The 13,130-nt window shown below is 42.0% G+C and overlaps 2 protein-coding genes across 2 annotated transcripts; both read left to right on the top strand.

The window, feature by feature from the left end:
• The first annotated feature begins 1,604 nt into the window (after positions 1-1,604).
• LOC124923705 (DNA ligase 1-like) lies at positions 1,605-4,646 on the top strand. Its single transcript, XM_047463668.1, has 5 exons — positions 1,605-1,790; positions 2,726-3,058; positions 3,124-3,165; positions 3,286-3,513; positions 4,023-4,646. Exons 1-5 carry the CDS (start codon positions 1,605-1,607, stop codon positions 4,644-4,646), a joined length of 1,413 nt encoding a protein of 470 aa, XP_047319624.1.
• Positions 4,647-9,548: 4,902 nt separating this feature from the next.
• LOC124923696 (LOB domain-containing protein 22-like) lies at positions 9,549-10,058 on the top strand. The gene has a single exon (XM_047463661.1). It carries the CDS (start codon positions 9,549-9,551, stop codon positions 10,056-10,058), a length of 510 nt encoding a protein of 169 aa, XP_047319617.1.
• The last annotated feature ends 3,072 nt before the right edge of the window (positions 10,059-13,130 follow it).

Below are 13,130 nucleotides of genomic sequence, written 5' to 3'. Positions count from 1 at the left end.
CGTGGGGCGTGGGTAGTGGGCGTGGGGCGTGGGGGTTAGGCGTGGGGCGTGGGGCTTCAATTATTAATATGATTTTATTGTTTTTGATCAACCAAACATTGTGTTTATGATTTTAATGACTGTTTTTGCAGATGGCACCAAAGGAAACCATTGTCAATGATTTTAATGGCCGTGTTTCATGGAAATCCACCGGTCCTAGCTTGGCAAAGATAAAGGAGAGGTTTACTCACCATGATCTTTTGGATAGGGCTTTGCAGACCCAATTCAAGTCTATATTCCAAGCCCCGACATTATTATTTTCAGGAACCATACTCCATCAGATGCTTATCAGAAAAGTCAGTTCAAATTCGAAGGAGATAAGGTTCATGGTCAAAGGTAAGGAGGTCTGCTGGGGCATGAAGGATTATGCATTGGTGACAGGCCTCAACTTTGGCAGATTTCCGTTGGTGGAGGAGGTTGAAGAATGTCCACCCCTTGTCCTCAAATATTTTAACGGTAAAAAGGATGTTAAACTGAAAGAGCTTGAAGACCTTTTCGTCGGATGCTCTGATAAGGAGGATTCATGGAAGATGGGGCTCATATTTCTCATTTACCAGTATCTGTTCGCATCTGATAACAGGAGGAAGATAAGTTTAAGAATCTTTCACATGGTGGAAGACATGGAGATGTTCCTCCAATTTCCATGGGGAAAGGTGTCCTTCAGAGCTACCCTGCAGGGTATTGACAAAGATATCAAATACCTCCGTGGATTATATCTCTCGAAGAAGAAAAACTGGAACAAGAAAGGCGTATGTGATGTCGCTTATACTATACATGGGTTCGCACTAGCATTCCAAGTGTGGACCTATGAGCTTATCGATACATTCGTCCCCAATTTTGCTGAAAAGACACCGGAAGATGATCTTACAAGCCCAAGGATAGTGCTCTATAAATCTTTTAGGAGTTATACCGGACCTGAGGTATCTACAGCCATCCAGGAGTGCACTGTTCGAAGAAGAATTCATGAGTCTGCGGAGGAGAAGCGGATGTACTCTGGGGACGACTTTGAAGATATGACAAACAACATTTATGATGAATTCTTTGAATGTGATACGAGGAAGAGAAAGATTGAGGTTTTTGAAGAAGAAGAAAAACTTGAAAGGACTCCCAAACCGCCGACCAAGAAGAGTAGACATATTAGTCCCAAGGTCCCTGAAGTTAGTGGTGAAACTAGCCAAGAAAGCTCCTCTCATTCAATCCCTTCTGCGACGACTCCTATTCCAACTGTGTCTACATCTTGTGCACCAAATCGAGTGTCTCAAGACTTAACTGCCAAACTTGATGTGCTGACAAATGTTGTGAATGAGATTAAAAAGGATGTGAATGAGATTAAAAGTGAAATCAAGCTCATGAAGGACAATCAAAAACTTATAATCACATTATTGGGGCAAAGAAATGAACAAAAGAATGGTGGAGGAGAAGAAAAAGAAGAGGCAGGTACAGCTGCAATTGATACTCAGAAGAGGACGACAAAGAGAAAGAATGATGATGTTGAGAATAGAACGAAGAGGAAGAATGATGATGTTGATAATGAGAATAGGACGAAGAGGAAGAATGATGAGTTGATGAACTCTAAGAGGAAGAAGACTGAGGATGATGATGAGATTACAAGAAAGAGGAATGAGAGGAAGGAGAGGCGAGAGAGGCTGTTAATCTTATCAAAGAAGAAGATTGCTGATGAGTTGGACAAGAAGAGGAATGCTGAGAAGTTGGCCAAGAAGAGGAAGGCTGAGAAGAGGAAATCGAAAAAGGTACACACCCTAAACCCACACGCCTAAGTCTCATGCCCCACGCCCACTACCCACTCCCCACGCCCACTACCCACGCCCCACGCCCACTACCCACGCCCCACGCCTAATCCCTACGCCCTACGCCCAACCCCCACTCCCAACGCCCAACCCCCACGCCTAACCCCAACGCCCTACCCTCACGCCCCACGCCCAACTCCCAAACCCCACGCCCACGCCCCAACCCCCACGCCCACGCCCCACGCCCAACCCCCACGCCCCACGCCCAACCCCCACGCCCCACGCCCACTCCCCACGCCCCACGCCAAAGACCCACGCCCAACGCCCAACCCCACGCCCAACCCCACGCCCACGCCCTACGCCCAAGCCCCACGCCCACGCCCTACGCCCTACGCCCAAGCCCCACGCCCAACCCCACGCCCACGCCCAACCCCACGCCCAACGCCCAACCCCACGCCCAACTCCAACGCCCACGCCCAACCCCACGCCCACGCCCTACGCCCAAGCCCCACGCCCAACCCCACGCCCACGCCCAACCCCACGCCCAACGCCCAACCCCACGCCCAACTCCAACGCCCACGCCCAACACCCAAGCCCCCACGCCCAAGTCCCAACCCCCACGCCCACACCCACGCCCACACCCAAGACCTCAAAATGTATATTAATCTCATTTCATTTTTGATTTTGCAGAACGATGAGGAGGAGGAGGACGAGTACGAGGACGAGGAGACTGAGGAGGAGGAGACTTTGGAGAAGGACGAGGAGACTGAGGAGGAGGACGAGGAGACTGAGGAGGAGGACGAGGAGACTGAGGAGGAGGACGAGGAGACTAAGGAGAATGACGAGAAGACTGAGGAGGATGACAAGGTATGGTATAGAACGTGCGAATCCCCACGTTCCACAATGTATATATATTAATCTTATTTTTCATTGTGCAGAATGATGATTCGCCCCCCACGCCAAAAACCTCTCGCAAATTGGTTTTTGATGGCTCAGAGGAGAAGAATGATGACGTGCATGAGAATAAGGAGAACAAGGAGAATAAGGAGGTGGAGGAGAACAAGGAGGAGGGGGAGAATAAGGAGGTAGAGGAGAATAAGGAGGAGGAGGTGGAGGTAGAGGGGAATAAGGAGGTGGAGGAGAACAAGGAGGAGGGGGAGAATAAGGAGGTAGAGAAGAATAAGGAGGTGGAGGAGAACAAAGACAAGGAAAAGGAGGCGGAGGTGGAGAAGGAGAAGGAGGTTGAGAAGGAAGCTGAGAAGAATGACAAGGTATTGCACCACGCCCTACATTCCAATTCCACTATGTATATTAATCTAATTTTTTGATTGTACAGGAAGAAGATTTGCCCCATGTTCCAAAGGAGAAGAAAGAGGAGGTGATTGTGGAGACTGAGGAGGAGAAGAAGAAGAAGGAGAAGAATAAGCAGAAGGAGAAGGAGAATGAGGTGAAACAATTGACTCCCTCACAATTTGTTGGTAAAAGTTTTCGGAGAAAGAAGAAGTCGAAACAATTGGGGGAATACACCGACCCTGGTGGGAAAGGGTTTAAACTAAATGATCCGGTTAAGGTTAATCCTTTGTTACGAATTGACGAGGAAAAGATGAAGGAGTTGAAGAAATGGTTAAAGAGTGATGCAAAGGATTTCAAGGAGTTGACGACTTGCTCTGCAGATCGTTCTTTATTCAACAGATTGCTCAAGCCTCAACAATGGTTACACAATACGGTAAGTATTTCTGTTCTCTATTTTTTAAACGCCCAACCCCACGCCCTACCCCCACACCCCACGCCCTACTCCCACGCCCAACGCCCTACCCCCACGCCCAACGCCCAACCCCCACGCCCAAGCCTCTCACCCCACGCCCAACGCCCAACCCCCACGCCTCACGCCCAACCCCCACGCCCAACGCCCAACCCCCACGCCCAACCCCCACGCCCAACGCCCAACCCCCACGCCCAACGCCCAACCCCCACGCCCAACGCCCAACCCCCACGCCCAACCCCCACGCCTCACGCCTAACCCCCACGCCCAACGCCCACTACCCACGCCCAATCCCCACGGCCCACGCCCAACCCCCACGCCCAACGCCCAACCCCCACGCCCAACCCCCACGCCTCACGCCTAACCCCCACGCCCAACGCCCACTACCCACGCCCAATCCCCACGGCCCACGCCCAACCCCCACGCCCAACCCCCACCTAATAATTTTGCTTAATCTATAATTTTTTTCGCAGGAGATAGATGAAATCTGTCATCTACTGAAACGAAGGGCTGAGGAGTTCCCTAAGACATATCCAAGAAATTTCTCAATTGCTGACTCCAATTTATCTCAGAAGATGAGTAATCGCTATGAAGTGTTCACCCCGAATCCTGCAGGCTACAAATTCGACGATCTCATGGAATACGTAATTGGTGAAGGAAGTAATCCTTGGAATATTGTTGATATGATATACGTACCCTTGAACATAAAGCAGAAGCACTGGGTCCTGTGCAAGATTCATCTTCAAGATTGGTGCATATATGTATATGACTGCGAACAGAATATGTTCCCAAAGGATGAATATGACACATTCTTGGAACCAATGTGTGTAATGGTGCCGTACTTGCTTGAACAGGGGTTCAGCACGAGCGATAAACAAAGGTTTCCACAGATCAAATTGGATGCGATGCCATATTCCATAATACCACACCCCATAGTCCCAAAGACAACCAAAAGTGGGGACTGTGGGGTTTTTACTATTATGCATTTGGAATACCTTACTGCCTCATTGGATATATCAAATGTGGTCACTGAAAATATGAATTTTTGGAGAAACAAATGGGCAGTAAGGTTATTCCATCAAATTGTAGACCCTTGATCTAAATTCAATATAAATAGTTATTTTGTTTGCTTCAAATTTCATTCTAAAATTAGTTAATTATTGTTGTCTTTGTTAGATTCAAATGAATGAGATTTTCCAGTAATATGTATAACAAAACCTTAAATTAATTCAAGTAATAATATGTAAAGCTCCAACGCCCACTCCCCACGCCCCACGCCCAACCCCCACGCCCCACGCCCAAGCCCCACGCCCCACGCCCAAGCCCCCACGCCCCACGCCCAAGCCCCACGCCCAACCCCCACGCCCCACGCCCAATCCCACGCCCAACCCCCACGCCCAACGCCTTACCCCCACGCCTAAGCCCCACGCCCCACGCCCTACCCCCACGCCCACACCCCCCCCACGCCCAAGCCCCTACGCCCCACGCCATAGACCCACGCCCCACCCCCACCCCCACGCCCCACGCCCAACCCCCACGCCTAAGCCCCACGCCCCACGCCTTACCCCCACGCCCACACCCCCCCCACGCCCAAGCCCCTACGCCCCACGCCATAGACCCACGCCCCACCCCCACCCCCACCCCCACGCCCAAAGGCCCACGCCCAACCCCCACGCCCCACGCCCAACCCCCACGCCTAAGCCCCACGCCCCACGCCCTACCCCCACGCCCACACCCCCCCCACGCCCAAGCCCCCACGCCATAGACCCACGCCCAAAGGCCCTACGCACAATGGCCCACGCCCAACCCCCACACCCCACGCCAAAGACCCACGCCCCACGCCAAAGACCCACGCCCCACGCCCAAAGGCCCACGCCCTACGCCCAAGCCCCACTTATTGCCTTTGGGCACCTGCACATCAGATATGTTACAACAGAAAAAAAGTCACCTGCACATATACCACCTAGACAAAACTACCACCTACATATATATATAAAACATCATATGGAATAGTCACTAATTCAGTTGGTGCAAAAACTTACAATTTAACAAAAAGATACAATTTAACCAAAAGAAATATTGTCTAGAGAATGTGGCAAAGATGAAGATTGTGAAGGTTGTGCCAATTGTGACGGTTGTGAAGGTTGTGCCACTTGTTGTCTTGAAGTAGATGGTGCAGGCATCACTGCTTTGCATGTTGCCCTGTTATGGCCTCGACCGCCACATGAGTTGCACCGTCTCTGTGGCTTACGAGGCTCACCTTGTGATGGCCTACGCTTTGTTGTTGGCCTACCCTTCTTAACCTTGATTGGGGGTTTTAGACAAACTCGTTCCTTGATATTTTCTGGAATATCCCAAGAACCTTCATCGCAAACTGGATAACATGTATCTACATATGCCATACACCACGCTTCAGTTGTGAAAAACCTGAAAAAAAACATTTAAGTTATATAAATTCAATCTTAGAATTAAACAATGCAATAATTCTCTAACCTTGAGCAGTACTCATAAGGAATAGTTTTCCGAGAACGGGCAGCAGCAAGGGCATGTTTACAAGGAAGACCAGATAGATCAAATACCCTACAAGTACAAGTTCGAGTTTGGAGATCAACTTGAAAATCATGTTCACCGTCATTCACATGAAACTCGAATCTGTTAAGCGGATTAACAGTGTAGAATCTGGCCTTCTCGGCTTGTTCACGTAAGTACTTTTCATAATATTGAGATAAATGTTCTGTGTGGTTAGAAGCTTTTTCTCTTCTATCATGAAACCATTCTTGTAGTGTGATTCGTAAATACTCAGCCAATGTTGATATGGGATATTTCCTAGCATTTCTGCACTGACTATTAAAGCTCTCAGCGTAATTGCTTGTCATTTGATTGTATCGAAAACCAGGAAAAAATGCACGACTCCATCTCTCCAATCCTATCTCTTCCAGATAGACAGCAATACGAGGGTCCTTGGTCTTGATCTTGTCAAAATGGAGTTGAAACTTTGGAACTGTATATGCGCGTGAAGCCATATCAAACTCATCATGGCAGTTATCGGTTTTGAATTTGGCCATAATATTCATTTTGATGTGGTATGTGCATGCCGCGTGATGTGCTTCTGGAAAAACAGCGGACAAAGCATTGGCAATACTTGGGTGTCTATCAGATACGAAGACGAGATCCGGGACTAATCCAATTGCCACTTTTAATTGTTGCATAAAATATGTCCAAGAGTTATTATTCTCCGAATCAACAACGCCAAAAGCAAGGGGAAATAGTTGTTCATTCGCATCCAATGCAATCGCAATCAATAATTGACCTCCAATCTTGTGTTTAAGAAAACTGGCATCGACGGACAATACTGGACGACAATACTTGAAACCTCTGATTGAGCAGCCTAGAGACATGAACATATATCTGAATTGACCATGCTCATCCGTCTGAATGTCAGTTATGGTACCTGGGTTACTCTTCGCCAACATGAACAAATATGATGGCAATTTTCCATATGATTCCTCCACTGTTCCTCGCACTGCCATTAATGCTTGTTCCCTAGACTTCCAAGCCTTATTATATTTCAGCTTAAACCCATAATTTGTCTGCATGTCTTCCATTATTTTCTTAGGCATGTGGTCATGGTGATGGTCCATATACTTACGTTTGATGCACTCCGCAATTACCCATGATGGTGCTTGCCTCACATTCTCTTGCCTCGTCAAAATTGAGCATGTGTGTACATTTAGTAATTTTCGAATCTCAAACATCTCTTGAAATTTCCCTTTCACGGCACGCAACCTCCACTTGCAATTCTCATTCACACATTTCACAAACCAAAGAACTTTTGTTGACTTTTCGATTTTGAATTCAAAATGATTAGCCATCGCATATCTATGCACCCTCAATTGAAGTTCTTTTTTGTTCTCATAAAACGTACCCACTTCCAATCCGTTTTCAAGGGTTAATTGAGCATGTGTTTCAACCGGGATTGGTTCCTCAACATTAATGGATGTTTTCCTCATAGGGGAAGTGGCTGGCCTGGGTTCAAAAGGGGGGGTACTAGCAACCAATTCACTCGGATGAAGAAATGGGACTTGTTGTTCTTCATTTACTGCATCGTGTATGTCATTTTGGGGGAGTGGATCTTCATGCTCAAATTCAGAAACCTCCTCTCTTTGGATTTCATCCGTTGGGTGTGAAGGTTGTGACTTCTCTAGTAAAGATACACAAAGAGGAGTGTTTTGCTCTTGGTGTGAAGTCGAAATATGTTGCACATAGAACATCACATCTTTATCACATCGGATAACAGCAGGAGGAGCTCTTTTAAAAAGACAATTATACTTCACTTTCAACACTAAATCATATCTCACTTTGTCCACGCGAATAGCATCATAGACGATTTCAGTTAATTCTTCATATGTAGTATTTCGGGATAGATGCACACCTACTAAAGAATTTGCTTCAAAAGAACTAACACCTTCATCATCTTTCAGCCACTCACCATCATATAGGACAAAACAGCTAACATATAAATTGGAATCTGCAATTGATAGAAATTTAAATGTTAGTGTACAAAAGAAAACCTACCATAAATGGATCGTTGGGCTTGGGCGTGGGGCGTGGGGGTTGAGCGTGGGGCCTGGGGCGTGGGGCGTGGGTCTTAGGCGAGGGGTGTGAGACTTGGGCGTGGGGTGTGGGCGTGGGGGTGGGGCGTGAGACTTGGGCGTGGGGGTGGGGCGTGGGGAGTGGGTGTGGGGCGTGGGGGATGGGCGTGGGGCGTGGGTATTTGGCGTGGGGCGTGGGGAGTGGGCGTGGGGGCTTGGGCGTTGGGCGTGGGTAGTGGGCGTGGGTTGTGGGGGTTGGGCGTGGGGCGTGGGGCTTGGGCGTGGGGCGTGAGGAGTGGGCGTGGGGCGTGGGGGTTGGGCGTGGGGCGTGAGGAGTGGGCGTGGGGCGTGGGGGTTGGGCGTGGGGCGTGGGGGTTGGGCGTGGGGCGTGGGTCTTTGGCGTGGGGTGTGGGCGTGGGGCGTGGGGGTTGGGCGTGGGGCGTGGGTCTTTGGCGTGGGGCGTGGGGAGTGGGCGTGGGGCGTGGGGGTTGGGCGTGGGGCGTGGGGCTTGGGCGTGGGGCGTGGGGAGTGGGCGTGGGGCGTGGGGGTTGGGCGTGGGGCGTGGGGCTTGGGCGTGGGGCGTGGGCGTGGGGGTTGGGGCGTGGGAGTAGGGGTTGGGAGTTGGGCGTGGGGCGTGAGGGTAGGGCGTGGGGCGTGGGAGTAGGGCGTGGGGCGTGAGGGTAGGGCGTGGGGCGTGGGGCGTGGGGCGTGGACCGACTTTGACAGCATTTCGTTTACGTATCATTTCCCAGCATTTCCCAGCATTTCAACCATAACATTGACAGACATTCAACCATAACTTGAATGAAATGAGATTGATAGAAATGAACGTACCCATTTAGATGGTCTCGTCGTCGCGGGGTCTTAGTTGGGTCTCAGGCGTCGCGGAGCTGTGTCGTTGGCGTGGCGGCAGTTGACTACGGTGGCTGGCAGTTGGGGGAAGGGAGGGTGGTGGGGTCGCGGTGGAAAGGAAGAAGAAAGGTGATTGGGGAAGAAGGGAATGTTTGGGAAATGGGGGACATGTGGGGGATGGGGGGTGGTGGGGGACCAACGGGAGGGGAGTGAATGAGAGGAGAGAGGGAAAAGAAAAGAAAAGAAAGAAAGAAAAAGAAAGAAAAAAAAAAAAAAAAAAAATTAAAAAATGAAAAGGTTATCAGGGGTATAATTGGAAAAAATTATAAAAAAAGGTTAAAAAACAAAACCAAATTTATTGAGGTTAAAAAACAAAATAGTTAGGTTATTAGGGTCATATTATCAAATTTCCCTATAAACCCACTATCCAAGGCACATCTCAAACTATAACTGCTCATCTCCTCTCTATCTCTCAATCACTATCATTAAAACCGTACCTGAATCTTCTCCGCCGGAATCTTCTCCCTCTAAATCTATCATCAATCACCTTAAAACATGGATCAAATAACTACATCATCCAGCGATGATTCCGCTGCGAAATCAATCTCAATAGTTCCCTGCGCAGCCTGTAAATTCCAGCGCCGCAAATGCCCTCCTTCCTGTCCACTTGCTCCATATTTTCCGGCATCAAATTCTCAACAGTTTCTCAATGCTCGTAGATTCTTTGGAGTAAGTAATCTAAGTAGAGCTTTGAATAGGGTTAAACCTAATGAGAGAGATGATACAGCAATGACTATGATTTTCGAAGCTAATACTAGGGCTCTTGATCTTGTTGGTGGATGTACTCGTATTATACGAGAACTTGAATTTCATATCGAACAGGCTACTGCCGAGCTGGATTTTATTAGGTTTAAGCTTAAGGCTTGTCGTGGTGTCGGCGAAACGTCGCTGCCTGTGGTGGTTCAGCCGGATATTGGATTCGGTATGCATTTGTTTGAAGGGATGCCGACTTTGATGTCATCATACACCAATGATTGTCATTTTCCAGGGTTTGTTTACTTTTAACCTCATTATTAGGGTTTTTATTTGTGTTTCTTTGTTTATACATGATTTTAAAAGATGATAGTGTAGTATATTTTGTTGAAACTTGTGACAAGTTATGCCATTGATTCGATCTTATATGTTTTTGATTAATTGAAAATTAGTTTTTTCAAAAATAAATAATTCAAACTCAGAATTTATTTGTAGAACTTGTTTGATCTTGGGTTTTTAGTTTATCTGGGTTATGAGGTGAAATGAGAGAATATTGAGTTTTATTTAAGCTTGTTCATACTTTTATAACCTACATTATTAGGGTTTTTATTTTTGTTTATTTGTTTATCATGATTTTAAAAAAAAATGATAATGAAGTATATTTTGTTGAAACTTATATGACAAGTTATGCTATTGATTCTTATATGTTTTCTTCATATGATATATTGATCTTTAGAAAAATAGTTAATTTTAGATTTTTTTATTTTTAGAGCTTGTTTGATCTTGTTGATTTATCTAAGTTTTGGGATTTATTTGGGTTATGAAGTGAAAGGAGGAACAACATTGAGTTTTGATAAAAAAAAATTAATAATAATAATAATATCAAATAATAAGCTCTTATGTATATCTGTTTGATTAAAATTAAATGATTTAATTTTTTTAGATCCAATTCAAAGTATATTTATAATTAATTTTTTTTTTGTAGGATGAAAAACGTGAAAGAAGAAAACGAGTTGATTCATCATGATCAAGAACGACAGCATGATCTCAAAAGTGTTCATACTTTCTCATCTCTAGTTGCTCACAAATTAGTTGAAGGTAAATTTTGTATTAACTAATTAATTATTAGTATGAAAATGGAAAATTAGAAAGTACAGTATATATGATTTAGGTTGTTTGGAAGTAATTTAAATGTTGTTGAATCAACATATTGAATTGCTTAATGTTATAATCTTAGTGTTATTTTGGGTCTAAATTATAGTAAGTAAGGTTGTTTTAATAGTTTAGAAGATATTGATAGTGTAGCTTTTACTTATGTTTTTTTAAGAATGATTTCAATTTGATTATTAGATTTAAGAAAATCTTTATAGTAAATGGAATCATGACTATGAGAATTAGATTTTTTTTTTAAAAAAAAATTATTCCAATTTATGATTATAACTTATCTAATTTAGATGGGTAGCACTTATGGGCAAAAAAACAGTTAAATACAATTATTATTTAATGCAATCAAGCAAAAAAAAAATCAGTTTGAATAAGAAGTCAAATTAGAAGATTAGAAGTCCCAATTAATATCATTTATAATTAGTGATTAAATTATTGGATCATTTAAATATATTTTTCTGCACTTTTTTTTCTGAATAAATTATTTATTTCTCAAGATGGGTTATCAACATATTTATAATTATAAATTGTGCATATATATTTTGGTCTTCTTTATTAAATATATAATAAAAATATTAAAAATAACTTATATATTTAATTGTTTTTGCAGATAATTAACTCGAAGAATCTTTGGTGGAAGTAAAGAAAAAGAAGAAGAAGATCATTAGTCTTATTATTTGTTGATAATTATGAAATTTAATTTAGATAGGTAACATTATGCATTAATTAAATTTAACTAATTTAATATTTATTCAATGCATATGTCATTTAAAGTTGAAATTCCGTTTGTAATGAAATTCAAAGTAGTAGTTAATGTCTTGATAACTAGCTAGGGATTTAATTCTTGGATCATTTACATTTATTTGTTTTTCTCTCTTTTTTTTTATTGTTAACCATTTATTTATAATGACAACTAATATATTAATAAATTTATCAAAATAGTTTAAATATTCTATCAACAAGTTATTTAAATTTAGTTATCTGTAAACATAATAATTTAAGCAAATATCTTAATAATAGTTTATAATCATGTCCTAATTCATAATTATTTCTAATTTTTTGTTCAAAACCTAATATTTTATCTTGTATTACTTTATTTATCACATCACTATTTTTATTCATCAAAAGATTCAAAACACCAATTTTATTCATCAAAACACCAACAAATTGAATATTTTTTATTCTGAATTTTAATTTTATAAATTGTTTATACAATTTAATATATAGATTATAAGAAATGATTTACTTGATGATGTGAAAATGGATACTTTATTGATTTTTAAATTTTCTTTTTTTTTAGTATTTATTTAATTTATTTATGAGAAATGATTAAGGAAGAAAATAAATATGGAATAAGAGAAAAAATAACTGTAAAAATAAAATAATTTTGATTTCTTCGTCCATTTCATTCCTTAAATTCTCTCTCATTATCCATCATCTTTATTATTTAATAAAAATTATTTTTTAATAAAAATAAATAATATCAAATAATTTTTATTTAATATATTATCCCTCGTTATGAATCTCATCTATTTAGAAGGTAAATAATATTAATCTTAAAAAAAAATATTTAAAAATAAATCAATAAAAGATTTAATCCCAAACCCATATAAAAAAAAACTCTTATAATATCTTATACCGTGTCAATAAAAAGAATTAGTAAATCAGTGGAAAGATTACAATAATTTAAAAAATAATTCATAAAATATATTTTTATATACACTCAAGTAACATACTATTAGTTTGGTATTAAAACTTTTGAGTTTTACTTTTTATAAAAAATTATGATATTGCATCATACTTTTTTATATATTTATTATTATTTAATTTATTAATTCAAATTTTAAAATATATTTAGTTTTATCTTATGGGATAGCGAACTCTCTTTTATTGTTATATCTCTAACCCCTCCGTCAAAATCAATTTTAATAATTCAACTAATAAATTTTATTTTTATTATTTTATCATTCAATTTATTAATTAAAATTTTAAAATATATTTATTTTTAATTTTATAATATTTTACTGTTGCAACAAACTCAATTCTTCTATCTCTAAATCTCTAACTATAGAAAATAAGTTTTAAATAAAATAAATATTGTAACAATTTAACTAATAAATATATATTTTATAAAAATAAAGTTATAATTTTTTTATATAAGAGGAAAACAAATTATTTATTTTTAACTTTATTATATTTGTACGGTGGAGTCAATTGTAA

This window comes from Impatiens glandulifera, chromosome 2 (genome assembly GCF_907164915.1).
Source record: "Impatiens glandulifera chromosome 2, dImpGla2.1, whole genome shotgun sequence".
NCBI lineage: Eukaryota > Viridiplantae > Streptophyta > Magnoliopsida > Ericales > Balsaminaceae > Impatiens > Impatiens glandulifera.
Note: the sequence above shows the minus strand (reverse complement) of the source record. Positions and strands in the feature narration are given on the sequence as shown.

Coding starts and splice junctions, on each gene's coding strand:
- LOC124923696 (XM_047463661.1), top strand. CDS start 9,549: ATGGATCAAATAACTACATCATCCAGCGATGATTCCGCTGCGAAATCA.
- LOC124923705 (XM_047463668.1), top strand. CDS start 1,605: ATGAACTCTAAGAGGAAGAAGACTGAGGATGATGATGAGATTACAAGA. Junction 3,166..3,285: donor CAAAGGAGAAGAAAGAGGAG/GTGATTGTGGAG, acceptor TTTCGGAGAAAG/AAGAAGTCGAAACAATTGGG. Junction 3,514..4,022: donor AACAATGGTTACACAATACG/GTAAGTATTTCT, acceptor TTTTTTTCGCAG/GAGATAGATGAAATCTGTCA.